The sequence below is a fragment of the Myxine glutinosa genome, chromosome 7, assembly GCF_964187855.1.
Source record: "Myxine glutinosa chromosome 7, kmMyxGlut1.1, whole genome shotgun sequence".
NCBI lineage: Eukaryota > Metazoa > Chordata > Myxini > Myxiniformes > Myxinidae > Myxine > Myxine glutinosa.
This window is the reverse complement of record NC_136267.1, coordinates 174,303,858-174,320,892: the sequence shown is the minus strand read 5'-3', so window position 1 is coordinate 174,320,892 and position 17,035 is coordinate 174,303,858. Positions and strand designations below refer to the sequence as shown.

Sequence of the window (17,035 nt, the reverse complement as noted above, 5' to 3'; positions counted from 1 at the left end):
TTGTCCCACTGTCAGTTGTTCTACTCCCAGCGTCAACTCCTCTATACCACCTTGCAATTTTACAGTCCCCTTTCTCACCTCCTTCTCCATGCGCTCCTTACAGTGCCTCACCTCCTCGCGCACTCCTCCGACCTCCTCACTCACCCCTCTTCTGATCTCTTCTCCCATCACTTGCATCTCCTGCCCAGATGCCACCCTCATCTGCTCCATTTCCTCCCTGTGAGCATCCAATTTAGTTTCTACCCCCATTCTGACCCCCTCTACCTGCTGCCCCATTTGTTTAACTTCCTTTTCCGCTTGGTCCCTCATGTCCCTCAATTTGCCTTCCATACTGTTTTCTAACCCCTCTAACCCATTTTTCACTCCCTCTATCTGATTCTCCTGGGCAGCCATTCTATTTTCCACCCCCATTAACCCATGTTTCACCCCTTCTATCCCATTGTCTAACCCCTCTAATTTCTTGTCTAATCCCTCACCGGTACCCCTCGCTTCGTCCCTCATTACCCCCAATTGCTCACTCCGAGCCCTCGCTTCGTCCCTCATTACCCCCATTTGGCCCTCCAATCGCTCACCCAATCGCTCACTATCAGCCCTCATTTGCTCACTATTCTGGGCCATAAGGGCCTTCATTTGTATTAAAAAAAGGTCCAAATCTACCAGCGGCGCTACTACGGTCGCGGGCGCGGTCGCCGTGGCCATGTGCGAGGCGCCATTTTGCGCGCCCGTAACCTCGTGCGCGAGGACGCGATTTTGCGACCCTGCCACCCTCACTGCTTCGCTCTCCTCATGTCCCTCAATTTGGTCCTGGATCGACCCTGCCTCACTCTCCTCTACCGGAACCCAGCCGTCTTGATCCGCCATAGCGCGACTTTCAAAATTCGGGTTTTTATTTTTTTGTAAAACAAAATCAAATTTCGCCGTTAATAATTTCGAGTGCGTGAAGCACGCTTCGGGTCCGATCTCACTCCTCGACACCAATTGTTACAGACGCGGTTTTAGATGTTAGTTTACCGAGCGGTTTGGTATTACCCCGTCCGCACAGTTACTCCCCGATTAGAACCCTATCCCGCCCGATTCCACTCGACGTTGACCAAGTCGCGCTATGCTAAATCAATGAAGGAAAGGACACAACGGCTGGGATAAATGCAACGACACAAGGGGTACAGTTCTCAAGACCTCCGGAGGAGGATATAATATTGGTGATGCAGAAACGGGTAGATTACACGGTAAGAGGTAAAGCACAGAAAGATGGGCACTTAGACACAGTCTTATCTTATCCCCGACAGACCACAGACAAACGGGACAAGACTGACTTACACAGGGATTGATGGCAAGGAAGGGCAGGCAGTCGATAGCACAAGGTGCACCTTGGCTCAGGGGCAGAATCGACCCGGTCCGGTCCAGAGATGCGGGGAGGTATTGTCGCGCTCGGAGGTGGGTCCTTTTCTCTCCAAGCTGAGGCGCATCTGACGTCACCTCCCTCTTCCTGCGCATGTTCAGCGGGGAGTGACACGCCCTCGGCTCGTTGTCTCCGCCCCCGATGGAATCGGTCCGCCGCTTCCATTGGGTGCGGGGGGTTACCGGGCTCCGCCCTTGACGAGGAGCTGACAGCGAGCCCCTGCGTGGCAACCCCGTCGGAGCACATGTTCAATGGCGGCTAACCAAGCCGGAGTGAGGACGCACACTCCCCGCGCCGCCGCCGCTGTTGTTGTAGTTGTTGTTGTTGTTGTTGTACCATGAGGGAGAGCTGCGGGGATGGTATTGGGAGGTCCTAAACTTTCTAACGGTGCCATACAATCACATTCTGGTGCAACGAAGAGTCAGAATTAATGGAAACGAGTCCTTAACTGACATAGACTAAGAATAACTAGCAAGATGTCCTATCGTTGTCTACGTGAGATGCGGTGAACCTGGATGCGACATTTAATGGGGGAAAAAGGGGGAGGTCGGGTCTACGGAGTGTTGTTTACAGAAAATGGGACTAGGGAATGGGGGATTGGGGATAGTTGGGAAGTATTGGGGAAATAGGGGAATATTTACAAGCGGATATGGATGGAGGCCAAATCCCATATCCGCAACAATATATATATATATATATATATATATATATATACAATTATTTATTATTATTTGATAGGACAAACACTATTATACATTATTTAATTACCCACTTCTCATTGCAAAAAATTACACCTCTTCAATGACCGAGACCACCAAAATATGCTGATGATGTGAATAACATGACTAAGGTGATCAGCCTGACATGCAGGACATAAAATAGTCAAAATAACAACAGTCAAGCCAGTTCTGCAAAACATAGAAATCCAAGTTAATTGTTCCAATGAAAATATGTGCAAGTATTGAAAATATACATATGAAATATTGCTCTCGCACTCTAGGCAAATTTAAAGTGGAATCAAAGGCACAATTACACAAGAACGGTCAAATTAGGATGTAGGTCAGAACAAAATACAGGGTGTTCCAAAAAGACATGGACAACTTTGGTTGTTAACATATTTAGTACACACATGATATTAGTGTAGCAGCATAGCAAACCTGTTGTGCATTTTGTGATACAAGCACCAAATTTGGCACAAATGTACATTAATATGTTGCGAACATTTTCAGATATTGGGCCACTTGAAATTCCGTAATTTTTTTTTTCAAATTTTTTCAAATTTCGTAATTTCAAATTTTTCGGGTGACACCGTCACAATTTCGGTCTTCGAGGCCGGCCGATATAGTGGGGCGGCTTAGCCCAAATATTCAAAAGAATTGTGCATTTTGTGATACAAGCACCAAATTTGGCACAAATGTACATTAATATGTTGCGAACATTGTGTGGTCAGCAATGAAGACGAGAGTCTGAATTACATGTATGCAAAAGACCTTGTGAACCAGTGAAGCAAATACACGGGTAAGCATGAATTAAATCTAGGGCATGATATAATTTCCATGATGTTTACCTCTACACTCAATGGTGGAAGGAGGTAATGTTTTGATCCCAGCTTGTCTGTATGTCTGTTTGTCTGTTAGTCCACAAAATTCCAGCCAAAGCTTGTAGTAGTGGTAGTTGTAGTGGTAGTGGTGATAACAGAAATTGTTATATAGAACTGAACTTATATTATTATTATATGCAGAAAATAACTTCATTTCTATATGCCCTGCAGTGGACAGGTTAATTGGTTTATGCACTGAAGGGGTCACCCTGGTGTGCACTGCTGTGTTCTGCCTCACTGAGTTGTTCAGGTATGATGTACTCAGCACAAGCTTGCGGTCGGCCCGGAGGTGGGGGTGCGGGGCCTGTCACGGAACGTCAAAACAAACGGCCTGCCGGGGCCGCCCAAAAGTCGGGCGTGAGGGGCGCGTCCACTAATGGAACGCCTCTCGCTTCCCAGATCGAGGGCCACGTGGTCAGGAGAACCTCGTCCCTTCCGGTCACACTTTGCCTATCGGCCGGCCTCGAAGACCGAAATTGTGACGGTGTCACCCGAAAAATTTGAAATTACGAAATTTGAAAAAATTTGAAAAAAAAAATTACGGAATTTCAAGTGGCCCAATATCTGAAAATGTTCGCAACATATTACTGTACATTTGTGCCAAATTTGGTGCTTGTATCACAAAATGCACAATTCTTTTGAATATTTGGGCTAAGCCGCCCCACTATATAACGACTTTCAGGTCTGCTGGTTTAATATAAAATAAAATGGCGACTACACAGGAGAAAGATCAGTGTGTCAAATGGTTCATCGAGATGAGAACCGACATGCAACTTCAACATAATTTCCGTACGAGGTATGGAAGGAATCTGCCATCGCGGAATAGTATCAGAGAGTGGTACAAGATGTTTAAGAAGACCGGAAGTTGTCAGAAACAGAAAAGTACCGGTGGATGAAGCACAAGTGCAGCAGACGTTGAACGAGTAGTGCGATAATCATTTCAACAAGGTTCCAGAAAATCAATCTGCTGCGCATCCAGAGAACTGGGACTACCAACCACCACTGTACACAGGAATTTGCATAAAAGACTGAAGCTTTGTACCTATAAGATGCAGATTCTGCAGAAACTCAAACCAAATGATGGACCCAAATGCAAGGTGTTTGCTTTGGGAATGCTCAGTCACATAGAGGATGAAGAAGATTACCTGAAAAAGGTCAAGTTCACAGACAAAGCTTGCTTTCATGTATCGGGGAAGGTAAACTGGCACAATGTGAAGATCTGGCGCTCTGAAATCCCCAGGTGGTCATTGAACACATACGCGGCAGTCCAAAAGTCAATGTGTGGTGTGGCCTTTGGTGGGCCCGTTTTTCTTTGCGGAGGACACAGTAACCTCAATAATTTACATGAACATGTTGGAAGGATTCACTTTCCCACAGATTGAAGACCTGCAACCCAATATCATTTCTCAACAGGATAGCGCTCCCCCTCATTGGGCCTTAGTCGTTAAAGCCGTCCTGAATGAAAAATTTCCAGGTCGCTGGATTGGCCAAGACGAACCAACCGGGTGGCCCCACGATCACCAGACATAGCCCTCCTTGATTTTTATTCTGTGGGGATTTGTCAAAGATGTTGTCTACAACACCAAGGTGGCAAACCTGCAGGATCTTCGTTCTTGGATCACAGCTGCATGTGCACTGGTGGACGCAAACAGGCTGAGCCGAACATGGAAAGAACTTGTGTACAACCTCAATGACCTGCACGTGACAAATGTAGCTCACATTGAAGTGTACATTGATGGTGTGTACAAAATCATTTGTGTCATTGTATCAATTGTGGTTCTAAATATAATAACAACCAAAGTTGTGCAGTTCTTTTTGGAACACCCTGCTCAACACAATGTGTGCCCCACCAGGTGGGCATTTAGTGGTGGAGCCATCTGTCGGCACTGGTCGTTGATGGGCGTTAAATATCATTAAAGATCCCTTTGAAAGAGGGGCGAGCTTTCGATGATGAGCTGGATGCCAACTTCATGTCACCAGCCATTTAGAGCATGTTTTGTGAACTGTCTTCCGTAATTACTAGTTTCAGTTTTGTGTGTTACATATTACAATGATTCTTATGTATGTGTGTCATGGTGTTTTCAATGGGAAATTACAAAAGTATAAAAACAACTTTAGGTTAGAATTTTTCTAACCTAAAAAATGTTCTATTTACGAAAGGCGTATATCTAATTTTCTTACTAATTACATACATGTATATATGTTTTATTTAATGTTGGCATTTCTTGGACTACTGTTGGGATTGGAGGGCTAGCTGGATCTCTTCTCCCTACACTTGACCCTGCCTGGAAGTTCTGGCCTTGCCGACATCCTCCCGTTCAGCCTGGGGTTTTCCACTGCCTGTCTGAAGTTCCCAACTCACCCTGTTCTGTATGCATGCATGTTGTGTGTGTGGGCCCATAGAGGGGTTAGTTCTATTGTTTAAATATAGTGTTTATGTAATGTCTCTGTCTTGGATGCAGTGCATGTTTTTATTAACAGCACAGGGAAAGCAAATAAAGAAGATGGGAAATATAATCACGATGGTGGTAGCGCAGATGATTGGCCAACACTAAAATGAAGAGGGGGCAAGGTGTTTCCCAAAATTTTGCAAATAAACAATCAGCATTCCAAATGGCAATAACAGTGTAAACTGGTGCCCTCGGAACAGCTTCCCTGGAATCCCCCGCTCGGTGCGGCTCCAGTTGTGAACTGTGAGAGAAGGTGATCTTTGATTTATGTGCTGGTTGATGAGGCAGCTTCACAGGGAGCTACACCTGGGTTTGGGCTTCTAGCTTTCTGCATTAATCATGTGGGAACACAGACCCGAAAGGTAACCTCCAGCAGGCACAGCTGAACTGGGAACACACAACAGTGATGGAAGAAAGAACCACCAAAACCACCGCACCTCTTCCACCCCCTGCCAATCTGGCAGCTTGCCCAAGAGCTTGCAACAGAACCAACGTTCCATGGACGTTTACTACAGGACAGGTGGTGGGACTGCACTGGGTGGCTTTGGATAGCCTATCACCTTAATTTGTCTTGTACTCATTAAGTTAGTTTTATTCCATAAGTTGTGCACGTGTCAACTCCTGCGATATTTCCCGTTTCAACCAATTTGGATCATTGAGGACCCCTGGAGGATTAAATTGGATTTTATTTTTTTGGGGGATACAACATCGAGGCTCGATTTAATTATTTTATTGATGACAAACATGGTTTATACACACATTCAAAATATGGGGACGCGCTAAATACTGCTCTAGCATGATCCATGTTTAAATTGGCCATTGGCAAAGGGATCGCTGCCATGTTCCGCCTCTGCACCAGGATCTGTTCTGGTTGTGGTTGAGTGGTTGAGTTGGAGGCTTGGAAAGAGTCGGCCATTTTCCCCATTGAAGTAAGAATAGGAGAGGCTCCCTGGCCAGATTCCAAGTTCGTGCCACCTTCAGTTAAATGTCAGGAATGGGCAGCCAGTTGCTGAAAACTTGAGTGAAAAATATTTTTGACAACCTAAACAGGTGGGAATAATTGAGGCTGTTAAAAGAGGTAATAGTTGGTGTTTGAGTTTCTTTTTTTTCTCCATCACTGAAGGTGGACAGAGATTATATTTTCACTCCTGTCTGTCTGTTTTTCTATCTGTGATGAGGATATCTCAAAATGCGATGTACAGATTCCCACAAAATTTGGAGGACAGGTTGAGAGTGTGACGAGAACGAATCGATTCCATTTTAGTGGAGTTCCGGATCCAGATACGATAATTTTTTTATTTTCTGAGGGATTCTTCACCTTCACCGCTCCAGCGGGGAAAATGGCCTTAAAACGATCATTCATTCTTCACCATTGAGAAATTTGACGCAAAATGATATGCAGTACTGTACATAGCATGGTATTTCAAGAAGTTGTGGACAGATTATGACAAAACGTGGTGGATGAGTTGGGTAGGTGACAATAACAAGCCAATTAGATTTTGGTTCAGGTCCAGATCCACATCCGGCCTATCAGTGGGATACAAAACGTAAACTGTTCAAACTGGCGGAGGTATGCGCTCTACCTAGTGCTGTTCTATTTGTTGTTGTTGTTGTTGTGTTGCCCCAGTCAGTTCTGGTTGAACAGACCAGCTGCACGGAGATAGCAGATAGATCTCACAGGAGCGAAACAGAGATCCCTCACATCTAAGGTGTTGTGATGTTGACTTTGTGAACCCAGGACCGTGCAGTCTTCCATGATATGTTTTTACCGTGTGTGGAGTGGCCTGGCAGTGGTTGCGGGTGTTGTCAGTGGTGTGGTCGAGTCTATGTTTGTAGTGTAAAAGTTGTGGGTGGTGTCCACCATGAAGACGTGAAAGGTGAACACGATCAGACCTGTGGAGTAGTTTCTCTGTGTTATCGATGTGTGGGGGTTTTGTGCCCGAGATAATGTTTGGGCCCTGGTTGTTTGTTGTGTTTATGGTATTGTGGGTGTGGGTGTGTTTTTTTTGGAGTTTCGGTTGTTTGGTGGGGGATGTTAGGAAGGATGTCACTGTAGTGTCTTTGTGGTGTAGTTTTAATGTGTTCAGAGGCCGGTGGGTGGTTGCACGTGGAGTGCCATGCGTGCTCTGACAAATCCAGACAGCAGGGTTGGGAAGATTTGGCCCCCGTCTTGATTTGGGGGGTGCAACCACCACGAAGTGGCATCCCCATTAGTTGCCCGCTCTAGTTACCCTCGCCAGAGGTGAGGGTATTGTATTTGAGTCCTTTTGTCTGTTTGTCTGTTTGTTTGTCCGCACAGAATAAATATGATTTTCTCTGCAACCGTTGGTCCGATTGAAAGGGAATTTTCACCATTGGTGCATCTCTACCTGTAGAAATTTAAAATTATAATTATGACGTCATACGTCACCTGGTATGGGCACTGTAGTGAAATCGTATTCGTACTGAACCCGGGGTGATGCTCGCTGCTCGTTGACACCGCTAGGGGTGTGACTATAAGACCCGCTGCTGCGAACGGTGCTCCGAGACTTCTCCTGTGACATGTTACATCTGGTAGACTCGCTAACGGTACGCCTGCATAGATTATCCAGCTTGCTTGCATTGAATGATATGAATGGACCCATGAGATGTCACATCGTATAAGTATTGTATTTTCTACTTTACAGGATGATGTTATGATCTAAATGCAATTAAACCAACCCGTTGGACTAAAGTTGTGTGGACCTGATTGGTTTTACACAACACTTAATTGCATTTAAGATCTACAGACATGGCTGGCAACAAGACGCTGACGGTGTCCGTATTCAGCGCCGACCCGCAAGCCCCGGATGGAGGCTTGCAGCTGAAGCACTGGCTCAGACAATTGGAGAATCTTTTTGATGAGCCTGAGACCGCTCCGACGGCTGCCGCGAAGCTAGCAACTCTCCATTCAAAAATCGACTACCGGGTATACAACGCTATCGCTCAATGCGCGACGTATGACCTTTCCATCGCGGAGCTCAAACGGCTGTACATAAAGGAAAAAAGCCCGGTGTATGCACGATATTTGCTGCAAACGCGACGTCAGCAACCCAACGAGGCGATGGACCACTATGCCCAGGAGCTCCGGCAGCTTTTGCTGGACAGCGTCAGGGAGCCACGGACTCCCGCGCAGGCTCAGGATGATCGTCTTTTAGATGCCTTCTTGCAGGGGTCTCCTCCCAGGAACTAAGGCTCAAACTCTTGGAGAAGACCGACCTGACCTTCGCTACGGCACTCGAGCAAGGGACAGTATACACCGAAGCGCGGATGCAATCGAACACCTATGATCGCACGCGCCTCGTGGCGGGCACCACACTACACGCCCGGCCAGAGAGTGCTACCGCCGAGGACCCGGATCCGCTCGCTGAACTCCGGGATGCTCTGGAGGAAGACCCAGCCCTGACAGCTGCCGTTACGACCAGACCCAAGGCCTTACGCGGGGCCGCATGCTTTTTCTGTGGGGGGCCACGTCATGCCTGGGTCGTGTGTCCGGCACGAGGCGCTATATGCCATTTGTGCTCGCAAAAGGGTCATTACGTGAAAGTGTGCAGGAAAACGGCACGCGGCTCGCGGCTCATTGACTCGCGCGGTCGCGGTCGCGCAGGCGCGGCGACCTTGAATGGGCTCATTGCGGAGCCCGCGAGCCGAGCCCGACACCCGGCGCCTTACCCGACTTCGAAGGGGAGGGCCCCTCTCTGCGGGCCCCTGGGCGCTCAGACGTCCTTGGCGGGCGTCACCGGACAGCCACCATCGTCTCATCCTCCATCGGGCACAAAGGACGTGTCCTTGACCAAACTCCGGGCCACGCAAGGGGCTTTGAAGCCACGCCAAGCCCCAGCGGAACGTTCTCCTCGAGTCGTCCACGAGCTAACGGCGGCCCACGCCCCGACAAAGGAGATTTCAAAGACTACGGAGGCCTTTTGCTGCCAAAAATGTCAAAAGGCGATTTCGAATACTACGGAAGCCTTTTCCTGCCAAAAGTGTCAAAAGGCGATTTCAAATACTACGGAGGCCTTTTCCCGTCAGAATTGTCAGTTTTTGAATCGCGAAACACTGGAATGCTTGGGAAAGCCCTCTGATGACGATAATGGATTCCCCATGGTCAACACAGACTCCGGCCACGACCGCAAAACTGCTGCTGGCGTAGGATCCACCCGCGAGGCTGGTCCGACCCATTCGGGGGGCTCAGTCCCGCTCCCAGCAGCCTCGTCTGGCCTGGCTCAAGCCCTTATTCCCCTCATGGTCGAAGGCCATTGTGTTCAGGCCTTGGTGGATACAGGATCTACGGATAGTTTTATCGACCAGCGACTTGTGCTCAGGCATGGATGGCGGATCTGGAGGTCTACGAGACGGATCTTCATGGCTTCCCAGGGGCTTCGACTCAGCACGAAGGGGGAATGCCGATTGAAACTCGTGCTAAAGGGACGGGTTTTCCCTGATGTACACCTTATGGTTTTACCCGCATTATGTGCTGATATTCTGTTAGGACACGATTTTCTTAAGCTGCATGGACGTCTGGTAATGGAGTTTGGTGGGCCTGACACTCTTGTTGTGGGGGCGGACGACGTGCTTGCGGTGTGCGCCCTAGCGCAAATGGACGTCCAGCCACTTTCGCTGTTCCCCAATCTAACCTCCGACTGCACCCCTGTCGCGGTAAGATCCCGACGCTACTCTCGTGCTGACATGCAATTCATTGCGGACGAAACGGCTCAGCTCTTGAAAGACGGCATCATAGAACCTAGTAGGTCGCCGTGGCGCGCCCAGGTCTTGGTCGTGCGCAGCGAGGCCCATCGCAGATGCATGGTAATCGACTATTCCCAAACGATTAACCGGTTTACACAGCTGGATGCCTACCCCCTTCCGGGGATGGATGCGCTAGTGCAACAGGTGTCCCAGTATTCGGTCTATAGCACTCTCGATCTCCCTAGTGCGTACCACCAGATCCCTATCTCTAGGGCGGATCGTATCTATACCGCATTTGAGTCGGGGCAGCGGTTGTACCAATTTACGCGACTGCCTTTTGGGGTAACGAACGGGGTCGCTTGTTTCCAGAGGGCCATGGATGACCTCGTTGCGCGGGAGCACTTAACCGATGTTTTCGTCTACCTCGATAATCTTACGGTTTGTGGATATGACCAAGGGCACCATGATGCTAATCTGAAGCGCTTCCTTGAGGTCGCGCAGCGGTATCACTTAACTATGAACGAGGATAAGTGCCAATACTCCCTACGCACGATAGATCTTCTGGGGTACACCGTGACCCATGGCTCTGTCGCTCCGGATAAGGAGCATCTGCGACCTTTGCTCGACATGGCCCCTCCCTGCGATCGGGCGTCCCTGAAGCGCGCCCTTGGGCTGTTCGCCCATTACTCCAAATGGGTGCAAAGTTTCTCCGCGAAACTTCGCCCCCTTGTGGCCTGCGACACCTTCCCCCCGAGTCCGGCCGCGTTGACGGCCTTTGACGGCCTTAAGGCCGACATCGCCCGAGCCGCCGTGGCGACAATCGACGAGAGCGGCTCGTTCGTCCTCGAAAGTGACGCCTCGGATCAGGCCATCGCGGCGACCCTCTCCCAAGGGGGGCGTCCCGTGGCTTTCTTTTCTCGGCCTCTTACCACCGCTGAGCGGAGACACTCGTCCGTTGAAAAGGAAGCGCATGCGATCGTCGAGTCTATTCGGCGATGGCGCCCGTACTTACTCGGGCGGAGCTTCCAAATCATCACGGACCAGCAACGCGTTGCGTTCATGTACGACACCTTACACGCCCAGCGCATTAAGAACGAGAAAATCACTCGCTGGCGTATCGAACTCGCCGACTTCTGTTACACCATCAAATATCGCCCGGGGAAGGATAACCAGGCCGCCGATGCCTTATCACGGCCAGCTACATGTGCCGGTATCACCTCTTTGGAGGGCCTACGGGTGCTGCATGCCACTGCGGGCCATCCCGGCGTAACGCGTTTCGCTCATTTTGTGCGGAGTGGGAATCTCCCATACTCGATTGACGATATCCGCCGTATCTGTCGCGACTGCACTATCTGCGCGGAAATCAAACCGCGTTTCTATAACCCTCCCATGGGGACTCTGGTGAAGGCTACACGCCCGTGGGAACGCTTGGCGATGGATTTCAAGGGCCCATTGCCGGTGTCGAGCGGCTCTCGCTATCTGCTCACTATCGTAGATGAGTACTCGCGATTCCCCTTTGCTTATACGTGCGCGGACATGACTGCTGCCACGGTGATGCGATGCTTACAGAACTTGTTCTCAATGTTCGGTTACCCGGCCTATGTCCATACCGACCGGGGTGCGGTCTTCTTGTCTCAGGAGGTGCGCGGCTATCTGCTCCAAAATAACATTGCGTCTAGTTACACCACGCCGTACAGACCCCAGGCTAATGGGCAGATCGAACGCTTCAACGGGATTATCTGGAGGGCCGTCATGCTCCACCTCCGGACCCTCGGCCGGGGCCTCGATAAATGGGCTTGGTCGCTACCTGCGGCGTTGAACTCGATCAGGGCTCTCCTGAGTACGGCAACCAACCAAACTCCCCACGAGCGACTTTTCCACCACCCCAGGAGCTCGGGGTGTATACGGTCTTTGCCCAGTTGGCTCGCTGGGCCCGGGCCGGCCTACCTTAAACGGGCGGTTCGCGCGAGCAAGTACGACCCCCTAGTGGACAAAGTGCAGATTCTCCAGGCTAATCCTGAGCATGCTCGTGTGATGACGACTGATGGCCGTGAGACTACTGTCTCCGTCCGTCACCTTGCCCCTTGCGGGGTCGACGACCTAAGTAGGGAATCGGACGAACCGGTCGAACCCATCTATGAGACTATGGCCTCTCCCGACGCTCCCATCGCCAAAAGTCTACCGACCCTCCCCTCGCCGAGACTACCTGGGCCCGACGACTTGGAGTTACCCCCTTCGTCACCCGACCCTGTTGGCGCCCCTGACGCCGGGGACACAGGGATACGTGATGCCGTACCCGGGGAATTTCGGACGCGTGCTGGCAGAGAAATTCACCGCCCGGCCCGATACGGTTGGGTCGACTGATGTTCCGCACCCTATTCGTGCTGACGCTCACTCGCTTTAGCCGCGCTGCCATATAATTCTGACGGGGGGGAGAATGTAGTGAAATCGTATTCGTACTGAACCCGGGGTGATGCTCGCTGCTCGTTGACACCGCTAGGGGCGTGACTATAAGACCCGCTGCTGCGAACGGTGCTCCGAGACTTCTCCTGTGACATGTTACATCTGGTAGACTCGCTAACGGTACGCCTGCATAGATTATCCAGTTTGCTTGCATTGAATGATATGAATGGACCCATGAGATGTCACATCGTATACTTATTGTATTTTCTACTTTACAGGATGATGTTATGATCTAAATGCAATTAAACCAACCAGTTGGACTAAAGTTGTGTGGACCTGATTGGTTTTACACAACAGGCACCATCTTGTAAAAACCGAAAAGATTTGCATCTCTATATCTCTGAAAGGGCTGCAGAGAAAAAAATGAGACATGGTCATTGTAAAGAGCTCTCCATGTGGGATAACATATGTTAAAGATGATGTCATAGTTGCCTCCATTATGACATCATAATTCGACAAGTACAAAACGTCATCCGATCAAGATGATATTTCTTGAGCATCATCTCAGGATAAATAGGTGGAGGGAAAAAAATAACGATGACGTCATTGGTCATGTGGTTCGGCCGCCATATTTTGTTTTAACACAAAATCCTTTAAAACCACTGAAAACAGGCCCTGGCGAGGGTCTGCAATCTCTGATTGCTCTTTCTTGTTATATCCTGTTGTTTATAACTCGGATTTGAAAAATAGAAGCAGCAGCAATATTTTATTCCATTTTCACATTCTTAGCCTAATCATTGACTTCATGTCCAAACAAGAGAGGTATTTTTCATTTAATTGCGATATTTACTGCAATTGTTGTAATTTGTTGTTGCTCTAATTTTTTGGTTGATAACGTAATTAAATAACATTTCATTCCAAGTTATACAAATGAGATGCTGACAAAATTGAAAGAAACACCTTAAAAAATCAATATATTATGTTATATATGATTTAGTCAAAAAAATTAACCCCTGAAAATAAAATATGTTGAGATTTCTTGGACTTGTACTATATCTCGTTTTTATTTTGAATTTTGAACTTCCATCAACAACAACACAACAACATGCATTTTAAGGCCATTTTCCCTGCAAGAGCGGGGGTTAGCCTTGCGGTCCCCATTACAATCTTCTCCATTTTGCCCTATTTTCTGCATCTCTCCTTGTTAACCCCCTTGCCCGCATTTCTTCTTCCACCATCTTTAGCCAAGTCTTTTTCGGTCTTCCCCGTCCTCTACTTCCTTCTACATTCATTTCCATCACTTCTCAACCAGTCACTTTCATCCTTCCTCAACACATGACCAAACCATCTCAACCTGTTCCTCTTCACCGCATCAATCACAGGCTCTATTCCCAGCATCTTTCACAATTCATCATTTGTCTTCCCCTCTCTCAACGATACTCCGCACATCCACCGAACCATTCGCATTTCCACCCTTTCCAGCCTTCGTTGCTGCTCTACGTTCATTACCCATGTCTCGCTCCCATAAATCATAACAGTTCTCACACATGCAGCATACACCTTTCCCTTCAGCTTCAACGACACTCCCCTCATCATCAGCACGCCACCCAGTTCCCGAAACTTCTTCCATGCACATCTCACTCCAGCAACCGTTGCCGAGTCTGATCCACCTTCTCCATTCAGCATGTCTCCGAGGTGGCAAAGTGGTAGCAAAACTACCATCGTAGCAAACAATTCACTGCTTGGACAACTTTAATGACGGTACCCGAATAAGTTTAACAAAATGTCCAAACAACTCACCAAGAAGTCATGGTGGATTTCCACGGTATTCTCCTTTTCAAAATTGTCCTTCAGAACAAGGTTGTTGAAAGATTCCCTGTTACTGTCCCGACTAAGACTACCTCCTGTGGAACGGTCTTCCCACAAGGACAGAAGAAGCACAACAGAGCAAGAAGTAGGCCTCAAATATCCCTTAAACGCAAATTTCCCTTAAAGCACAACAGAGCAAGAAGTAGGCCTCAAATATCCCTTAAACTCTGAAATCTTCTAATGTCCCTTCGAGAGACCGACAGAAGTTTATATTAAAGCTTCTGAGTCACTCATGGGAAGGAGTGTCTGTTTTGGGTTGAAGTATTTAAAATTGCAATCATTTCATGAATGCTTGCATGTTTGGAATGCTGTGGGTCATGTGATGAAACAGGTTTGGCCGCATTGATAAAAGCTTCCATATCTGGACTAGTTGGTTAAAAATCAAAATGTGACAAACTCACATATCGAAAATAATACACTTCCATTTACCAAACTTTTTCATGTTACACAGTTGATACATTGTTCGACTAAACATTAATAGAAATGGTTGATCCCAGAGGGAATAATAAAAGAAGAACATTTTCTAAAGTGTTCATAAATGGGAGGTGAAAACATAAAATGAGACCAATTTCGCTTTTTGGAATGTATATTTATTATGTACAGGTGCTGGTACAGGTGTAGAGGTGGGGGTCATGCCATTGCCCCACAAGTTGTACATTTGATGGGAGAATGCGAAGGGTAGTTTCGAGGAAGGGTGCTGTATCTGTGCTAATCACAATAAAATACAGTCACGTGAAAAAGTAAGTACACCCCATGTAAAGTTTTGACTTTTTCAACATATTTCAACATACAGCTATTTGATCCTCATTTCAACAATATTGATAGATAAAGGTGATGTAATATAACAAATATCATGAAACATTTACATTTTGTAGTCCATTGTATAATTAAAATAAACATAAATGCAAATGTCGCATGTGGAAAAAGTAAGTACACCCCGACATTTATCACTACTTCAAATACCTAAAATTAGAATCAGGTGCACCAGCTCAGGTGCAAATGATTACAACATCGTTAGAGAGGATCTTGGAGGAACCTGTCTTATTTAAACCTCAGACATTTAGTTTGGTTTGCTCTTTGTTGTTGAAGTGTGTGGCGTCACCATGCCTCGATCAAAAGAGCTCTCCGAGGCCTTCAGAAAGAAGGTTATAGATGCTTACGAGTCTGGGAAGGGATTTAAAAAGATCTCCAAACAATTTGAAATCAATCATTCGACTGTCCTGAAGATCATCGACAAGTGGGGAAGATTCAAAACAACTGCCAACTTGTTCAGGCCAGGCCGCCCCAGCAAGTTCAGCCCGAGAGCAGACCGCAAGATGCTGAAAGAAGTCTCTAAGAACCCCAGAATGTCATCACGGGACCTACAGGTAGCTCTTGCCACTGTAGATGTCAACGTGCACGAGTCTACCATTAGAAAGAGGCTGCACAAATTTGATCTACATGGGAGGTGTGCCAGGAGGAAACCTTTGCTGTCCAGAAAGAACACCAGGGCAAGACTAAAGTTTGCCAATGAACACCTTGGCAAAGACCAGCACTTCTGGAACAATGTGCTCTGCACAGATGAGTCAAAGGTAGAGCTATTTGGCCACAGTACCAGAAGACATGTTTGTTGAAAATCAAAGACAGCATTTGACCACAAGAACCTGATACCAACTGTAAAGCGGTGTGGTGGAAATATTATGGTTTGGGGCAGCTTTGCTGCATCAGGGCCTGGGCAGCTCACCATCATAGAATCCACTATGAATTCTTCATTGTACCAGAGGTGTACTTACTTTTTCCACATGCGAAATTTGCATTTATGTTTATTTAAATTATACAATGGACTACAAAATGTAAATGTTTCATGATATTTGTTATATTATATCACCTTTGTCTATCAATATTGTTGAAATGAAGATCAAATAGCTGTATGTTGAAATATGTTGAAAAAGTCAAAACTTTACATGGGGTGTACTTACTTTTTCATGTGACTGTACAGGTTATCATAATTATGATAATATAATAGATATTATAATAGATAATATTACGGCATATAATTTTCCCATTATAATAGATAATATTACCACCTATAACGATATAATATTATATAATACAATCTACCAGTAGATTATAAAACAGGAGTGTCCATCTATCTGTCCCCAAACTACTTCCTCAGTTTTGGGGCCAGCCCCACCAAACCTCCTGTGGAACGTTTTGGGGTCCCAGTGGATGTTGTAAGGTAGGTAGGAGGTTCCAAAAATTCCTCAATCAAATTATGATTTTGAAATTAACTCGATACGAACCTTCCCCGGATATGGAAGTGAACAGATGATGATAATGAGCTGGTTAAGCAATTGTCTCACTTTGTCTGTCTGTCTGTCCATTGACATACTGACACTAAAAATCTGCACAGGTACTTGTATGCATTTGCCCATCTCTATCTGCTTTCTCCCTCTGCCATGCTGTTGGTGTTTCCTCTTTCTCCTGCTATTCCTTTTGTTATGTCCTTATCTGTTCTGCGTCATAGCTCTTCCATAAGCCTATACCATGTATTAAAATAACTCCGCTGTACACAACACATTTTCTTCAGTCTCCTGCCATCTTACCTGCTCGCACCCACTGTCTATTGGA

At 47.2% G+C, this 17,035-nt stretch overlaps 1 protein-coding gene across 3 annotated transcripts in view; it reads right to left on the bottom strand.

The window, feature by feature from the left end:
- The window catches only part of LOC137431846 (uncharacterized), a 40,814-nt gene extending 26,161 nt beyond the window's left edge, over positions 1–14,653 (bottom strand). The window contains exon 1 of one of the 3 annotated variants that reach the window (XM_068123600.2): positions 14,357–14,653. In XM_068123600.2, the coding sequence (XP_067979701.1) occupies positions 14,357–14,367 (11 nt within the window). In that variant the 5' untranslated portion in view covers positions 14,368–14,653. The remainder of the gene's footprint in view (positions 1–14,356) is intronic. The other 2 variants (XM_068123598.2, XM_068123599.2) reach the window with 2 other exon arrangements.
- Between the last annotated feature and the right edge of the window lie 2,382 nt (positions 14,654–17,035).